Raw genomic sequence first — 18,605 nt, forward strand, 5'->3', positions numbered from 1 at the left:
AGAGATGTTTCCTAAGACAGTGAGATCTACTCCATTAAGTCTAATGGTTGAAAACCTTACATTGAATTGGGACCAGACTTGTAGCCAGTTAAGATGATGCTTGTTGAGTGGTATATGGTCCTGATGGTATCTCCCTGGGGTTGTTGGTGCTTCTTGGCATCCTTGAGCACTTATCGGTATCTTCATGAGATCCAACCACCACACACTACTTCCTTTCTCATGAGGTGGTGAGAATGAGAACTCTCTCCCCTTTTGGAGTTGAAAGAGCAACTGCCTATTACCTCCTTCAGATCTATGTGATTCTCAAGGCATGATCGATACCCAACTGAGCTGCCACTCTGAGCCTTGTAAATCATGTAGAGGTGAAAGAGGAAGTGAGAAGAGAGATTCTCTCAAGTGGAGAAAGTGGAGGGGGGAGGAAAATGAAGTGGTTTGTGACAGGAAGAATGGAGTGTCTGAAAGAGAGGGGAGGGTTGCATGTACACACACATCTTGGATCCAGTAAAACATCCTCTGGAAATTTATTCATTTCCCGATGCACACCATCAAATCACAGATCACATCTGTCTCCATTGACTTGACTGTCAAAATCCCAGATCTGGTGTTTTCAGCCCTGCCATGGTACAAAAACACGGATTTGTATGAATTATCATAATTTCTGCTATGGATTCTCACATCCCAATCATGTCACAGTTCATCTCTTTGTCCACATATATGCTCTGCAATTTGTTGGTAGTTTTGTTTTCCTTTTTATGGCCATCCTGTGTCCATGAGGATTCATGCCTTGGATAAATGTTTTTGTGGTGTTTGCATGCATGGGATCTTTGATTTTTATTGCGCAGTCTGCCAAAGTATTTTGATACTGTTGTTATGGAGGGGGGGACATGTAGAATCATGCAAATGCAAGAGAATTCATTTTAATCTACTGGATCTATTTTTCCTCAGGCCCTATGAAAAAGTTACTGCTCACCATGCAACATCAAATGCTTGTGAGTAAACAATAGGGTGAAGATGTGGTGCTGACCTACTAAGTAGTTGGTCAAGTGGTCTAATAATGGCCATACAGTACAGTACTACATAGATGAGATTCATAGTAGCAGTGGCTTGCAACTTTACAAGATGCACAGTATTAAATTAATGTGATACTGTATTAGGATTAGTATCACCCCTCCTTTACAAATTACACTTTTAATATTATATACTCTTTTCATTTTCTGTTAAGTATAATAAGCTATCAAATTAAACATTATATTAAAGGATATTAAAAACTACTTGCCTTCTATTCCCAACCCAGTTTAATTCCTGTTTAGCCCTAAAGTGATATTTTAGAATGGCATATTATTCAGTCGTAGAGACAACTTGCAGTGAGGTCACTCTTTACTTTAATGTATTGCCATGGAAATCTGGCATACAGTGATTGAAACTGGGTAATCTGATCCCGTCCTCACCCCCACAAGCTAATGTGAAATATTCCTTTTTTATTTCAGAGATTGCTTGATCATGCTCACAGGCAAAGTGTGTTGCATAATTTTAAAACCCTATAAGGAATCTGTCAGGGGGACTCCCTACAGGGAGCCTCCCCCCATCATCCTGACCAGCACTTTGCCCAGCGAGAGCGGTAGCAGCGGGTCAGGAGGAAGCGGAAGGGAGGAGGGAAGGCTCAGCGAGGTATCAGAGCCCCTGCACTGCTCTGGCCAACAAGTGGAAGAGGGAACACAGCTACTTCCGGCGCCCAAATTGAGGCGCGCGCCCAAACACAGGTTTAGAGGGCGGCGTTTCAGGGTGCCCAAGCTATTATGCTGGCCCAGGAGCAGAAGAGCGCCATTGCCGGATTCTGCGAGTGACTAGGAGGTCATGTTTTCTGCTAGCTCTGCACTGTAAACAGTATGCACAATAAAACCCTTAAAGACAGAACGGACTGGAGCGTCTTTACTCGGGAGTAGCTGCAACAATCCCCTGACAGAATCCATCCAGTTTAGCCCAGTTCAGCCTTCTGCCTTTAGTGCATTTGGAACCAAAAGGAACTGAAGGTTAAACACTGTGCTTAAGTTTTGACCAAGAGCTGTGCTGCTTCTGTTTTTGTTTTTCCTCATCTCTTCTTCCACAACCTTCCAGCAAGCTGGCCTAGTAAGTTTTAGAAAACAGCAAAACACTTTAGTAGTTCTTACTTCAGATTACAGATATGAATTAATTCATTTATACTTGGTTTAATCCGAAGAACTCAATATTGGCAACAGTATCCTGTAGGGAATGTTCAAGGAGCAATTGAAGATAAGGCTGTACCACCCCCACATGCCAAAATTATAGGGCAAAATTCAACCTATTCATTCTATTGCACAACAGGGTTTTCCACATACAACCCCCCCCAAATGGCTCAGATTTGAATAATAGAGAACTGTAGAGTTGGAAGGGACTCCAAGGGTCTTTTAATCCAACCCCCTGCAGTACAGGGATCCTGCCTACAGCTGTCCCTGGGTGGGCTCGAACCACCAACCTGATGCATTAATCCATTGCACCACAGGTAGAATTTGGAGGACACGCAAAACAGGGCGCAGAAGGCGGCAGAGGCAAGGGTCATTCTGTCTAGCAAGTTGTTAGGCTTGCACAAATGGAACATTCAGAATAGTGTCATGTTAAATTCCATCCATAGTTTGAAAGTAAACAGTTCATTGCGTATTTGAGTTATATGTGCCTTTTGCATCTTTATGTATATTCTCCATATATCATGAGAATATACTCCCAAATAGTATTGTTGATTCCAGCTATTAAAAACAAACAAACCATACCTTTTAAAAACGTAGCCACCATAAATGTGTCATGACCTCACCTTAAGACCCATTTAAGGCCTACTTTTTAGTATGACCTATTGAAATCAGGGGGTCATCTTTCTGATAATCTATGATTAGGATTGAGCTGGAAAGACTAAAGAATGAAAAATAGCAATGGATTTTTAGCATAGTTTAGCAGCAAGCACACACACTTTCAGAAAGCCTGTACAAGTTTGCACTTGTATAACCAGCAGGAAATGTCTATATATTAAAAAGATGAGGACACATGCCAACTCGGACAAAAACATTATTACACACAGACACACAGGTGCTGATATTAATTCAAGAATGCTATGGGTGCAATATGCTCAAGGTACTTTTAGGTTCAGCCTTTATAATGGTTGCCTGAGGGGCACCTGTTGCAAAAAGTGCCTTCTTACTAATTTTGCCTGGTACAGGAGCTCTGCCCTTTCTTGGAAAAGGATGACTTCATCATTACTACCCATGTACTGGTTACAGTAATCATGAATTCATTATATGTGGGGCTGTCTCTGGAAAAGGTTTGGAAACTTCAAGTGACATGAGACATAGTGACTAGTTTATCCAAGGATTTGCATTGGCTTCCAATTTGTTTCCAGGTGTTGGAGTTTCTTCCCCTATAAAGTTCTAAATCTATAAAGATACCTTGTTCCAGGCGAACCTGGCTGGTCACTTATGTATTCTTCGGAAGATTTTTCACCTGCCTCCACATGCACAGCTAGGCTGGCAACAAACAGTCTGGGTGGGACAGAGCCTTTCCTGTGATAGCATGCTTTTTCTGGAACGCCTTCCCTAGACATACTCACAGACCTTCCTAGTTTTTTATCCAGGCAAATACTATTTTATTTTTCTGAGCTTCTCTCTGATGTTATCACCATCTGCTAGTTTCATGACTTTTTAAATAACTGTGGCTACTTAAAGTTTTGTATGTTTTTTTAAAATAAATCTATAATTATTTTAATGTTTTGTTTTTAAAATTTCTCTGCTGTAAGCCACATTGTACACATACAGTAGAAAGGCAGGATAAACATATATTAAATAGATGAAATAAAATAATAACACACCCTAAATAAATTCAGCTGTGAGGGAGCAATATTCTTACTGTCCCTAGAAAAAACATGGTCACAATGAGAATCAATATGGTTAATTTGGCAGCACATACGTTTCTGTGTTCTCCTGTTCGGTGTCTGGTTTTATTTTTATCCTTTGTATTTGTAAGCTGTCCTTCCCAGGTGGCTATCAATTCCCTAGATTCTTTTTCTCCCTCAGCTACCTAGAAAGAATTATTATACTCCGAAGGCCTAAAAGAGGCAGTGTCAGGTATATAAATAGTTATTAGGAGAGTGACTAGTTAAGAGAAAAGTGAGTAGTTAATCCCAAATAATTTTAGCTGTCCCTTTACTATTTTACTCTTTCTCAAGTTCTTCAGAACACGCCCTCTAATAAACCTTTCAGAATGTGGAAGGTGGACTCTTTTCAGATCTGCATTCAAATTCTAGATTCTGCATTGGGTTGCAGCAGGAGCAGCTAATGTACATTGGTCCGAATGCTTCATTGCCCTCTAAGGGATGCATTTCAGCACGCACACACACACACACACACCACATGACATACAGAAGCTCCTCCCACTTCTTTGCTGATTTGTGGATCACTAGAAGAGCAGGAGTTGGGTGCTGGGTATCCTTCCCATCATGGCATTGGGCTGGATAGAGAGAGGTTTAAACCTCTCAACTCAGGAAATAGGCATTCTCAGGAAACAGGAAGGACCATTCAAGTCTGCTGTCATGCTTCCTAAGTATTTGGCTTTTGCTAGCACTTGAGGGAACATCAGAACAGCTTGGAGTGTTTCTTGCTGTTTCCTGAATGCTCTGATCTGCTCCTCTGTGCTGATACCATCATTGATGGCACTAGTAAATTGGTTTAGGGGCTGGTGGGCCTTTTGAAAAGCCTGAGTTAGCTGGATCAGCCTCTTGGACCAGAAGTTCACTTATGCTGGGTTACAGGGAGACTCATTATCTAAATGGGTGACATTTTTATTATAAGTTGCTTCCACCCCTTGAGTTTGAAATGAAGCCTTCAAGCTGGGACTCTGAACACCATCACAGTATTCTTTTTTTAGATGTGTATCAACCTGAAAATAGAAATCAAATTGATTTTGCTTTGTTCACCATTTGTTATGTTACACTTTCTCATTATTGAAGATTAAATAGGAGTCAAGGACAAACTGTTTGTTAACGCTTCTTTGGAGAATCATTTAATGCTTTAATACTTTAGTGAAGTTTTAATGTTGCATTTAGCTAAAAGATGTGACAAAGCACCAGTTTTGCTGTAGGCAAAGGAAGGGGTAGGGCTGGGGTGCCAGTATACCTTAATCTTAAACAATAATTCCAAAATTGCTGAAGACAATTGGCATGCTAAGCTGCATTTACAACCATTTTGCCTCCACCTCAGGTTTGTTCTGACAAGCAAAAACAACTAAGTGTTTTGCAGCTCTTTAAAGGCTAACAGATAACTTGTTTTGAGCTCAGCCCATCTCTGATTATGATGAATGAGTCTGTCACTTTGGTTTTGCTAAAATATTGTCTGGTGGGGATTAGGGATTTGACAAAAGAACTTCAATGTTTCTTTTTTGTTTCTAGCCTTTTGAATGTGATGCCCCCCAGAGCTGCTGGTGGGGGACACAGTGAAACAGTTTATAGCCAAGTTTGACTTTAGGGGGAATGAAATTGAGGGACGTAGTCTGGAGATGTGCGTCACCCTAGGTTGGATACTGTTAAGCATTGGAGCTGTTTCTGGCACTCTGGTTCAGAGGTAGTGAATATGTGATCTGTTGTAGGAGTATATATTTGTTTCTACTATGCTCTGCTTGTAAAATATATATTTTACACACCCAGGATGTGCTGCCCCTTGAAACTTTTCACTGCCCTGAAATGCGGATTGTCAATATTGTAGTATAAGCTCTGACCCATGAAAGCTGATGGCACACTATATTAGTCTTTAAAGTGCCATGAGACATGCTTATACTTTTTTTCTTTCTTGCAGCGAGCTAAAATGTCTATTCTCCCTGGATCTTGTAAAAAGGAAGCCTGGGATTAAGTGAATAAAAGTATATTAAAAGTGTTTTGACATTTTGAAGTAGAGATGCATTTGCAATATGCAGATCTATTCATCACTCACTAAGAGAATTGCTTATGATGATACTGCCAGACCGCCCCTCCCCCCAATAATTGTATGATAGTGGCAAATTGTCAGCAAATCGTGATTTAGAAAATTGCATGGCTAAACAGCCAGCAGAATCACATAATACAAATCTTGCTGCGCTATAACACTCCACACATCAGGTGAGGGGGGAGAGTTGTGTATACAGTGGTACCTTGGTTTACGAACTTAATCCATTCCGGAAGTCCATTCTTAAACCAAAGCGTTCTTAAGCCAAGGCGTGCTTTCCCATAGCAGCGGGGGGACTCAATTTACAAATGGAACACAGTCAACAGGAAGCGGAACATGTTCTTATTCCAAGGCAAAGTTCATAAACCAAAACACCTACTTCTGGGTTTGGAGCGTTCTTAATCCAAGTTGTTCATAAACTAAGCTGTTCTTAAACCAAGGTCCCACTGTATATACTTAAAAAAAAAAACCCTCCCTGGCTTGAAACCTTCTCCCACATACAATATGTGCAGAATATTGTGCTCTTTATTCATGAATTTGCACCCCACCTTTTCAGTGTTTCTGTTCTCAGAATGTCTTAGGATAGCACTAGAGCAATCCACCTATAACAACGAAACCCATCATATTAAAACAGAAGTGAAGTGTTCGGCTGTGAATCTGAAGTGGTATAGTTCAGTAAGAGCTGCATGCTACACTTTGCTGATTATATAGTTTGGCTTTTTCTCTGGAGCTTCCAGGGGTTTCTCTGGTTAGGTCAATATTACAGTTTATACTGATCTAAATATTGTGTGTGTGTGTGTACGCATGCGCACCCACCCACACCTGCACGGAAACTTTTGTTGAGATAACATCCCAGATTAAGACAAAGGGGGAAAATTATTTCTCGCACAATTGCCAGTCTACTATGGGTCAAGCTATAAAGCGCATTGACTACCCCCCCCTTTTTTTTTTAAAAAAGCATGCTTTAAGTACTGCTACTTTTCCTTAGAAAGGAAAGCAGCTACTCAACACATTCGCAACGGTGTCAGGCCTGCGAGTAAACTTTGCGAAATCAGAAGCCATGTGCTTCAACACTCCTCCCCACACCCAGAAAGAACTCACTAATATCACCAAAATAAAACTCTGCCACACCAAGTTCAGATACCTAGGGGTACAAATAACCAAAAATCTCAACAAATTATACCTACACAACTATAAACCCTTGTGGCGACAAATAAACAAAGACCTGAAGAGATGGGACAACATGAATTTCACCCTCTCAGATAAAATAGCAATGATCAAAATGATCACCCTCCCAAAATTAACCTACTTATTCCAAACCCTCCCAGTCTGGATCCCCCCAATTCAACTCCGCAGATGGCAGAGAAAACTGCAGTCCTTCATCTTCTCACATAAAAAACCAAGAATAAGCACCAAATACCTGCACCTCCCCACCTCACAAGGAGGATGGGGAATCCCTAACATAGAAACATATTACAGGGCCAATCAAATACGACATATAATCCCGTATATACTGGAAGATGAGACAAAACAATGGATACACTTAGAGAGAGACACAATTGAGAATATCAGCACCACAGCATACCCATTCCTCCCAAACAAACTAAGAAGGATCCCCACAACACTTAATAGGTACACACAAACCATGTTCAAAGCATGGAAAACAGAAACGGACAAACTAACCCCAACCACATCCCCACTACTACCCCTGGTCTACCATCCATTATTCCACCAGGCAGCACAAAACATCCAAACTAAAACTTGGCAAACCAAAGGCCTATATCGCCTAACAGACTTCTATAAAAATAACATACCTCTGACAACACGAGAAATACAGGATAAACTAGAAGACACCCAAATACCCTGGTTAGCACAACACCAATTACATGCCCTCTTAAACAAGCCAGTAATAAAATCAGCAGCAACAAGACCCCTGACACCTTTTGAAAACCTCCTTCTAACGACAAAGGGTCACGGCAAAGGGATGGTATCTGCAATATATAAAATACTGCTCCAAAATTCCACAAACTCCCCAGACGCAATAAAAAAACAATGGGAAGAAGATATAGGCTATGAAATCAACCCCACTCAATGGACCAGAATGTGGTCTACACCCCCATTTAAATCCATATCAGCAAAAAGGAAAGAACTCACTCTGAAAACCATCTACAGGTGGTACCTAACACCACGAAAACTAGCACTAATACGCCCAGGAACCTCATCAAAATGCTGGAGAGGATGCACATCAACAGGCACATATTTCCACATGTGGTGGGAATGCCCCAAAGCCCAACAATTCTGGAGAACAACCGTAAGAGAAGTAGGTAAAATAACCCAACAAACATTAGAACTTACCCCAGAACTGGCCTTGCTAAACATCTTCCAGGACAATAATGCCCACCTACATCACAAAGAACTCATAACCCACTTACTCTCAGCTACCAGAAACACCATAACCAGACACTGGAAAGACCTGGCAGGAGTAAACATGGACCAATGGTACCAGACGGTATGGGAAATAGCCCTATTAGAAAAATTAACCAATAAGTTGAAATTGACACGGGGTCAAATAGAAGAAGACGGCTTCACCCCAGTATGGTTCCCCTTTATCACATACACAGCGCAACAAGACAACGACAGAAATCCACCAACAGCATACAAATCAATATGGCTAACCTGACCCACCCACCCTACTCACATAAAACAGACCACCACAGCCAACCACAAAAGAAAACTATATCCTAGGCCAACCCCAACAACTCTCACCATCAAAGGAAAACAAATGCACAACAAAGAACCTGCACAACCGATGCTGACAACCCCCCCCAACACACTTTAAGTAAACTAGAAACATTGTCACACTACCCCACCCCCTTCCCTTATCTACCGCTCTCCCCCTTTTCCTCCCCAATGTCTCAACAATTGAAACTGATCTGTAAAAATGCTATGAGAGACACTGCCCATGTCTTTGTAAACTGAGAAAACCTTTAATAAAAATAAATTTAAAAAAAAAGAAAGGAAAGCAGCTGTTTCTGTTGCAGAGATTGTGATTCCACAGTAAAACAATAAATAGGAATCTCCCCTTCCTTCCCCTGCATCTTCCATTTTCGCCTTCAACCTGTGTAAAACCCAGGTTGTTTTTATTGGGAGGTTTTAATTTCTGAATGGAAAGTAAAACCAGCTTTATCCCTTATTTTGTGTCGTTTCCAGTGCCTGTTGCTGCAAACTCGACTGATGGAAAGACGGGACTCACTCCCAAGGTCCTTATTAAGGTCACAGCTTTCATATTAGGTAAAAACCTCTTGTTTCTAAGCATAAAGATAACAACACAGCTGAGAGCAATGCATGGGATCTCTACACATTCACAGTCACATTTCCCACACTTACTTCCCTCCACCTACCTCACCTGTTTTTGAGTATCCGCTGGGAGGCCAACATCTGCAGCTACTTTTTTACTTTATAGCAACATTGGCCATAGGTTCAACTGAAGTGTTACATTTATGCCTACTTCATTCCTGATCTAGGGCACTGTATAAGTGGTCTTGCTTCCTTTTCGTCTGTTAGATGTAGCTGGAGAAAGCTTTGAATGAGTCTTATTTATTCTTTAAATGTTGGGTTTTATTGCTTAGAGACTGAAGCAAACCCCCCCCCCTCCAAAAAAAACTATGAAGTAGCCCACTCACTGCTCAGCTTGTCTTTTTCAGCGGAGGCGATCTTCTTTTAGCTAATTGGACTTGGTCACGCATGTGAAGTTACTCATGTGTAGTACAGTATGCCAGTCTAATATCCGACCCTGCTTATGAGGTTGCTGTAATTTATGCAAGAGTGACAATGTGCAGCACAGTGTCCTGCCCTGCTGTTTTATGGCTGTCGTTTCTGAGGGGAAAAGTAATAATTACAACAATGCCATCGCCATGCATATATTATACATATAAGCGTATGTGGATTGTTGGTCTCTTTTAAATTTAGCTTCTTTTCTGACCTGTGAGTGCTTAATTGCACATTTCCGTCTGGATTGCATGAACTCGGTTTCTTTTAAGACAACAGAATGTGAGGTAACTGGGCGCCTTATTCATAGGACAGGTTCCTTTTTAAAACCGGGTTTTTATTTTTAAACCCCATGTTCATGCCTTATAAGCTACTGCACCATAAGTTCAAGTATTTGTGTGATACTCCCAGCATCCTGAGCCTACTAGGAATGGAAGAATCTGTCAATTTCAGTTCTCTTGTCATCTCATTTTCCCAGTCTTAAATTCCACATTCCTACCAAAAAATGATTTTTCTTTTTTAAAAATTCTCAAGAAAATTCTTATGCCTTTTGGGGTAAAAATGTACTAGTAAACACATTTTTGTATGTAGTTTTGACTGCTGTAACACATTTTGCAACCACATTATCCTGCTATAATGCATTTTAAAGTTATTTCCACTATTATATTCATTTTTACTTAATGTAAAATGTAGCCATTTTACTGCATTTTTAACAAGTGTCTTGTTACTCTGACTTGGCGTCAGAGGAGAGCTCGCTTAACCTCTGTTTGCCCTATGACAACTGTTTGAGTCAGAGGGATTTGGCTCAGAACTCCTGCAGCACTAGATTTGAATCTGAAAGCTTCTCCTAGGCACTACAGTCACCTCTAAATCATGCTAAGCATACAATGAAAATCCATCTTTTTCCCCACTCTTGATTGCAAATGAACAGGATAGTGTATTATGAGGTACCTAACTAAAGTGATATGAGAAAATACTGATAGATTTAATATGTAAAGGTAGCCTAACAAATACATTTGGTAGGTAAGAACTTGTTAGCATTTCAGAAGAGATTGTATTGCACTTTTTCATTGCATTGGTAACAAGTTTTCGTACAAATTTATATCATAATAACAATGGATCAGATTTTTGTTAGCGGACCTTTATTTCTACCATTTTCGTATAGCAGTGAGATTTTCAGTAGTCTATTAAAAATCCAAAACGAGAGCCAATAATTCTAATACTGATTAACCTAACCAAAGAAGCTAAGTATGAAATTTCATTCAGTTTTGAGTTTTCTGTAGGATAGAACTCTGGTGATAATGATTATAGCCTCTTTGCTAAGGCTAGTGAATTCTAAATGAAATCATCATTACTTAAGATTGTATCAGACCAGAAGTTAATTCCTCTGAAGTACTCTTTGCAATGAAGTTGTGGCCAGTGTGGGCTTTACAAGGAATTGCTTAAGGATTAAATTGCAAAATACATTTGGTACCATAAATGGAGAAATTACTAGGACTATGAGCAAAATGGTCTTTCAAGTATATCTTGCAAAGAAGAGAGATAAGTACAGTTTAAGAACAAAGTATGTTAATGCTGGGCCAAAAGGTACTTTAAAGCTATTACCAAACATGTTGAGACTAAAACAGAGAATTCAGTCCTGTTGGTGAACTGGGTATAAATTAACTCTTTACAATGGGTTTAAAATACCTAAAGAAGTAAAACGTGCTGGAACTTTGTTTCTTTCATAAGAAATCAGGGAGATTCTTTATGTTCTAAACATCTCAGTTAAGTTAATCATTATGTGTGGAAAGGTCTCTTCAAGCTTTGAGATAAATTACAAAATAAAAGGTGACATTTCCCAAAGCACAGAAGTCATTTATAAACATGATCCCATGCTTATATGGCTGTAATTACAATTAAGATTATACGTGTTATAGTGGAGGGTGAGGAGGCTTATTATTAAAAATGGGTTTATATGTTATATATTGAGAGACTGTGTGAATTATTGTTGTATTTGGTTGGCTTTGCCATAAGCCACTCCAAGTTGCTTAATTGGAAAAAACTAAAATTCATATGGACGTTATTACTGTCACAAGTTTATGGGGAAAACCCATTCACTGTCAGTACCAAGAACTGTTTTGTGGAAGGAAAATGTTTTAGGTGAATTCCTGAAAGTATTTGCTCAGTTCCACATTTATTGTGACAAACGTATCTGCTGCATGCACTCCAGTTCTGTTCTTCTGTTCTGCTGTTTCCTCCAGCAAATAAGTAAAATGAGGATTGGCATACCCAGATGTACATCCGTGGTAACTCTGGTCCAATCGGGGTTCCAATATGTATACATACGGTGTTTAAAGCTGCACGTACACACATGGGTTGAAATAACTAAATTCAAAGTCAGCAGCCAAAGTTTGAAACAAAATTGTTTTCGCTGATCATTGAAATACAAAATGTATTATGATAGCACTAATTTTTGTTGTTTAGTCGTGTCCGACTCTTTGTGACCCCATGGACCGGAGCACGCCAGACACTCCTGTCTTTCACTGCCTCCCGCAGTTTGGTCAGACTCATGTTAGTAGCTTCGAGAACACTGTCCAACCATCTCGTCCTCTGTCGTCCCCTTCTCCTTGTGCCCTCAATATTTCCCAACATCAGGGTCTTTTCCCGGGAGTCTTCTCTTCTCATAAGGTGGCCAAAGTATTGGAGCCTCAGCTTCAGGATCTGTCCTTCCAGTGAGCACTCAGAGCTGATTTCCTTAAGAATGGATTGTTTTGATCTTCTTGCAGTCCATGGGACTCCATCATCATAATTCAAAAGCATCAATTCTTCGGCGATCAGCCTTCTTTATGGTCCAGCTCTCACTTCCATACACTAATTAAAATCCAGCAATTAAACTTTTCTCTCTCTAGAGATCACATATGCCAGAGGGCCCTTTTGAATGATGAGGGAGTGCTGGGAGTGTGACATGACACAAAATGGCAGCCATTGGTGGAGTAGGGCATACTGCAAAACGAGAGAGAGTGCAGTCATGGTAAAACTTTCCCCATAACAATGTGAGAAAAGTCTTAACCTGTTTAATTTTTGCCCAGAAAATAAGACAGAAGCAGGAAAAATGCATTAAAGGCGAGGGAGACCCATTGTCTCGTGTCCAAATAACTCTCTCATCAGTCATGGCTCTCATTTCACATATTGGCTAAAAACACAGACAGGAAGGAGCAACCATACTGGCTTATTTCACATAAATTACTTAGAAGAGTACATTTCGCTTCATAGAATCATAGAATAACTTTATAGAATAATGCGGGACGCGGGTGGTGCCGTGGTCTAAACGACTGAGCCTCTTGGGCTTGCCGATCAGAAGGTCAGTGGTTCAAATCCCCGCAACGGGGTGAGCTCCCATTGCTCTGTCCCAGCTCCTGCCAACCTCGCAGTTCGAAAGCACACCAGTGCAAGTAGATAAATAGATAATGGTGTGGCAGGAAGGTAAACAGCATTTCTGTGCGCTCTGGTTTCCGTCACGGTGTTCCGTTGCTCCAGAAGCAGTTTAGTCATGCTGGCCACATGACCCGGAAAGCTGTGTATGGACAAACGCTGGCTCCCTCCGCCTGAAAGCAAGATGAGTGCTGCAACCCCATAGTCGCCTTTGACTGAACTTAACCGTCCAGGCGTTCTTTACCTTTTTTACCTTTATAGAGTTAGAGACTTTTTTAAAAAAAGTAAAGCTCAGAGTCTGGGGCCACTAGGTGTACCTATGAAGGCCTTCATGGGTGCTAGGTTGACAGCCCTTGTGCAGTAAGTGGAAATGGAGATGCTGAGTTTTGATGGCTATGTAACCAAAATGGGACCAATGAGAAGCAAAAGGGAGGTGTCAGCATGCTTGGGGGAAACCCAGTGTTTTCAGAAGTAGAAAAAAATCGAAGAGTTCTATGAGGGCAAAAATCTAAAAATAGATAAGTGCAAACTAAGCATGTTCCTTGGCCCCAGAATGTTGATTGTATCTTATAGGAGGGGCAGGGAAATACGTGGCAAAACTGGGTTGAAGGAACTAAACGGAAATATCCTGACAGAAGGCATGGCTTGGCAGTTGGAATCATAAGCAGGACCACACCACACTGTCACTTTATGTTGCAAGTCCCACTTGTAGTATTCTATTTCCTATACAGTGGTACCTCGGTTTTCGAACGTCTCCGTTGACTAACGTATCGGAACTCAAATGCCAAAAACCCAGAAGTAAATGCTTCCATTTTCAAACGCACCTCAGAAGTTGAACGGCTTCCGCTGAGGTACCACTGTATTTTTCTCAATTTTCTCTGTAAATTTGCAGACCGCCCTTTGCGCCTTGGTTTTCAAATGTTTCAGAAGTCAAATGGTCTTCCGGAATGGATTACATTTGAAAACCGAGGTTCCATTGTATTGCATATTTATTCTTTAATCCAGCCAGAATTATACAGACATATACTACATATAGAATCACAAGCACATGCTTACAAAATTCCAAATTAAATTTGCCAGCTGCATTTCAGTGATGGTCCTCTTAAACAGCTTTATTTATCTTATTTGTCTTACAGCACTGTATCATGATTGCAGCTCACAGTGAAAGACCATGTTTTAGTCATACAGTATTTTCCTTTTATGTTGGCTTCTGCCAGAAACAACACCCTGTAGTACTACTTCCTCTGTCCTGTCCGAATTCCCGACATGGTGACATTACGCTGCTTGTTTCTCTTTCAACTTTCTCAGTGGTTGCAGCTTTTCGTGGGTGAACTCTCAGTGGTGCTGTCATGCCATGTGTTATGCAGTATTATATGTTACAAAGGAAGGAACGTAGACAGGGGCTAGTGCTTCTAGTAGCATCTATGAACCCTCCATATCATGTAGTTCTGGTTTGATGCTCTGATATAATGAGAACTTGTTCCTAATAGGCAGTGCTATTTATCTAGAAAAAGAGGTGCTCACCATGAACACCTCCCTTGTTCTCTTATGACGTAATGGTGCTCCTCTGAGAGGTGCTAGAACTGAGTTCTGGTGAAAAAAGCCCTGCTAATAGGGACTTTAAAAACCATTGAAAGTGTTCACCAGGATCTGTCAGAGTAGTTCCATTGCACAAACAGAAGTCCTTATGCTCATAGACCTCCCCCTACTTTCTCTCTTCCTGCGCTTCCCCATGCCCCCCCCCCCAATCTGCTCGGCAGACTTGGCAAAATCCCTAGAACACCTTCAGGGAGTGTGCTGAGGAGGCAAGGGAGGGAAAGTTCTGTTGCGCAGCCACCAGCCACAAGTCATTTTGCAAATGGAACAACTTCATTTATACTGCCCATTGGTTTTGTCACATGACTTAATAAGAGTGTGAACCGCTTTTCATGTCTGAATTGTTGAATCACAGGCCTGTCACTCAGCTACCCATGCTGCTGTAAGCATAGAGGTTACAGTCATACCTCGGTTTAAGTACGCCTCGGCTTGAGTATTTTCAGTTTAAGTACTCTTCGGACCTGTCTGGAATGGATTAATCCACTTTCCATTACTTTCAATGGGAAAGTTCACTTCAGGTTAAGTATGCTTCAGGTTAAGTACAGACTTCCGGAACCAATTACACTCATACCTTGGGTTAAGTACGCTTCAGGTTGAGTACTCCACGGACCCGTCTGGAACAGATTAATCCACTTTCCATTACTTTCAATGGGAAAGTTCGCTTCAGGTTAAGTACAGACTTCCAGAACCAATTGTGTTTGTAAACCGAGGTACCACTGTACTCCGACACAGCTCTCTGTGAAAGCAAAACCCATATTCTTTACACAAAATACTTGTGCAATGCTTAGTGACAATCAAGGTATTTTAAAAATTACTCTGAATATGGTCAACACTCAGGTGAGGGAGCACTCCTTTAAGGTTTCCTGTTGGAATTTCCTCTTCCTGCCGCCAGCTAAGGACTGGATAATGTATCTACACAAGTCAACAGCAAGCCATCTATTGTTACATTGTCGGTGAGGAGCTTGCCAACTAGCAAAGAAAGACAAACTAGCAGAAAGACACGAGTGTGTGACACGTTTCACATCTAATCTTTCTAAGGAATTCTGAGGTCGCTTTGTGCTCTTTCCCATCCAAATGGGATTTAAAGTTGGTTTTGAGTAGAGTTAAGATTTAATTATTGCACAGATTTTATATTTGAATATTCTTATTAGCATATAAAGGATGACCTACAATAGAGCAGCACAGAACATCTGTTTCATTGGCTCAACCTTTAAACTTGCAGAATTATAATGGGTCCCGTTTGCCATCTGGCCAGCTTTAAACCAGCCTAACCAAAGATTATTTTTTTCTAAATCCAGCTAATTAATTTTAGTTCGGTCTCTATCCTTGGCAATGAGGAATTTGCTATAAAGCTTATTTAAATATATTAGCAAATGCAGATGAGATATGATCTTGTTCCTTTTAGGGGAGTTGGCAGGCTTGCTGTTAGCAAATAAGGGTTTTACTTGTAGCATGTGGGAGAGTTGTCACTTTCTCTTTGTTTTACATTGGCACTATCTACGTGAGATTTTTTTTTTAAAGCTAGGTGGGATCAGAGGTAGTTATTAGAGAATATTATGTACAAAAGCCAGCAATTTAGATAATTGCAAAAAAACAAACATGTTTGGGGTTTATTGTGACCATACTCTTTAAATGCATTGATTCAAGTTTCAGTTCCAAAATGTATGGCATTTATAGTACATACAGTCCTGTAGTGCAGTAAGCCCCACTGATTTCAGTTAATCATGGACAAGTGAATGTATGGTTTATTTTAGGAAATACCGTTATACACCCCACCATTCCATTATGTTTGCATTGCTTGAGGATAGCTACAACAATTAAAAACAAAAGATCATAAAAATGGAAATGGACTTGGCACATAAAACAAAGGTCTGCCTGACTCTTCTACACGCTTGCCATATCCTGGAATTTTAAACTAATAGGTTGAGAGGGAGTAAGAAAGGGGGCCCAAGGGATAACGCATTCCACAATCTGAGGATGCCCTCTCTCTTGTTCCAGCCAATTGTGCCTAAGCCCCGGGCAGGACTTGGTGATGGGGTTCTCTGGTAAAACTCAGGGAGTGAATAGGCTGGTAGACAGGAAGACTGTCTCCAGGTAGTCCTGATGCATTTCCTATAGGGCTTCACAGGTTAATCTTTAGTACTTAAAATTGTATCCGCAAACAAATTGTTACAGAAGAGGACCAATATGTTCCCATGGTCAAATGCCTACCAGCATCATTGCTGCTGCATTTTGTACAAACTGAAGGTTCTGAAGACTCTTCAAAGGCAGGGTGTAGTAATACAACCTGGGTGTAGTGAATGAATGAGTTATTCTGGCTAGATCTATCTTCTTAGGAATGGGAATAGCTGGTAAATAACCAGCCTAAGCTGCATAGACACCCTTGGCCACAGCTACTCTCTGGACATCCAGAGGCAAAGCCAGATTCGGGAGCACTCCCAAACTGATTTTCAAGAGGAGTGCTCCCTCATTCAAAACCAGCTTAATCTCAGTTACATCAATATCTCTCCTGACCAGGTGTGTATCTGTTTGGTCTGGATTAAGGATCAGTTTATTAGCCCTCATCCAGACCATTATTTGACCCAATGTTTCGCCTACACATCCAGCTGAAGAAAACCCAGATTCATAAATCCACAAGCAGAAAGTAGTCTCTGGTTGGTGGTATAGCCTTAGTAGCATGAGATATGAGAAACTTTTGTTTACATTCTTGCTTCCTTGCAAGTGCAAGTAGCTTTATAAGTAGCTTTTATTTAGCATTGGATTGTAACATCAGTGCAAATTACTGTGCTTCACAGTATTTGATTCCCACATGGCTACTAGGGTTGTGAATGTATGCACATGTACTTGGGAGTACAGTGGTGCCTCGCTTAACAAATGCCCTGCTTAACGAAATTTCTGCTTAACGAAAGGATTTTTTGAGCAGAGGTTACCTCGCTAGACGAATGCGTTTTACGAAAAATTCGTCTAGCGAATCGCGGTTTCCCATAGGAATGCATTGAAATTCAATTAATGCGTTCCTATGGGCAAAAAAAATTTCAAAAAAATTTCAATGCATTCCTATGGGATTCGCTAGATGAATTTTTCGCTATAAGAAAAGACCCGTGGAACAAATTAATTTCGTCTAGCGAGGCACCACTGTATGGCTTTCTGGATTCAGTGGGAGTTGTGGCCCGGGAAATATTAGTAGAATCAAACTGAAAGTCATTTTAAAACAAACAGCTCTTTATTATGCAAGTATAATATTACCTTTGATTGGACTTTTATAAGCTTTATCCTTAAAAAATATATACATGGCTGCTGTAATACTTGTTACTTGTCCTTAGAATCCATTTCATATGATGAGCAAAGTGGAATTTTATGAACAGGGAACGCACTAGACAAAGAAGCCCCTATACAAAAAACACTTGAATGTGACTCTCTCTTTCTAAAGTATTTTCCCAGTCTTATAAATAATTTGCTTTTTGTTCAACAGGTGTTAAGATGAGTGGAAGGGCCCTTCGAGGATTTACTACCTCTCCCAGGAGTAGCGATATAGGTAGACTTTAAAAATCCATTTCAATGTTCCATTTCCATTGTTTGTGTCACAGCTTGCCTTGCTCAGTATTAGTCAGCTGTAGTAGTTACACAGAGATTACCGGTATTACATAGAGTTTATGTGGAGTCCATGGTTTATGAGATTTATCCTATAATTCTGTGCTCTGGTTTATAGGAAACTTATCTGACATTGCTTGATTAAGTTGTTTCTACTTTTGTGGGTGGATACTTGCTTCCCACAGTGGCAGCAGTCAGTCTCTCTTTCTCTCTGTGATGAACAGAGGCATCATGGGGTTTGGCAGGAGTCCTGTTCTTGCA

At 40.6% G+C, this 18,605-nt stretch overlaps 1 protein-coding gene across 4 annotated transcripts in view; it reads left to right on the forward strand.

Moving 5' to 3' along the window:
- Positions 1–18,605, forward strand: part of CCDC148 (coiled-coil domain containing 148) — a 111,676-nt gene that overhangs the window by 16,444 nt on the left and 76,627 nt on the right. For 3 of the 4 annotated variants that reach the window (XM_035132036.3, XM_035132025.3, XM_060280036.2), the window contains exon 2: positions 18,226–18,288. In XM_035132036.3, coding sequence (XP_034987927.1) covers positions 18,234–18,288 — 55 coding nt within the window. In that variant the 5' untranslated portion in view covers positions 18,226–18,233. Of the gene's footprint in view, positions 1–9,190; positions 9,267–18,225; positions 18,289–18,605 lie in introns of those variants that run through there. The other variant, XM_060280034.2, reaches the window with a different exon arrangement.

The sequence above is a fragment of the Zootoca vivipara genome, chromosome 1 (assembly GCF_965207765.1).
Source record: "Zootoca vivipara chromosome 1, rZooViv2.hap1.1, whole genome shotgun sequence".
In the NCBI taxonomy this organism is placed as follows: Eukaryota; Metazoa; Chordata; class Lepidosauria; order Squamata; family Lacertidae; genus Zootoca; species Zootoca vivipara.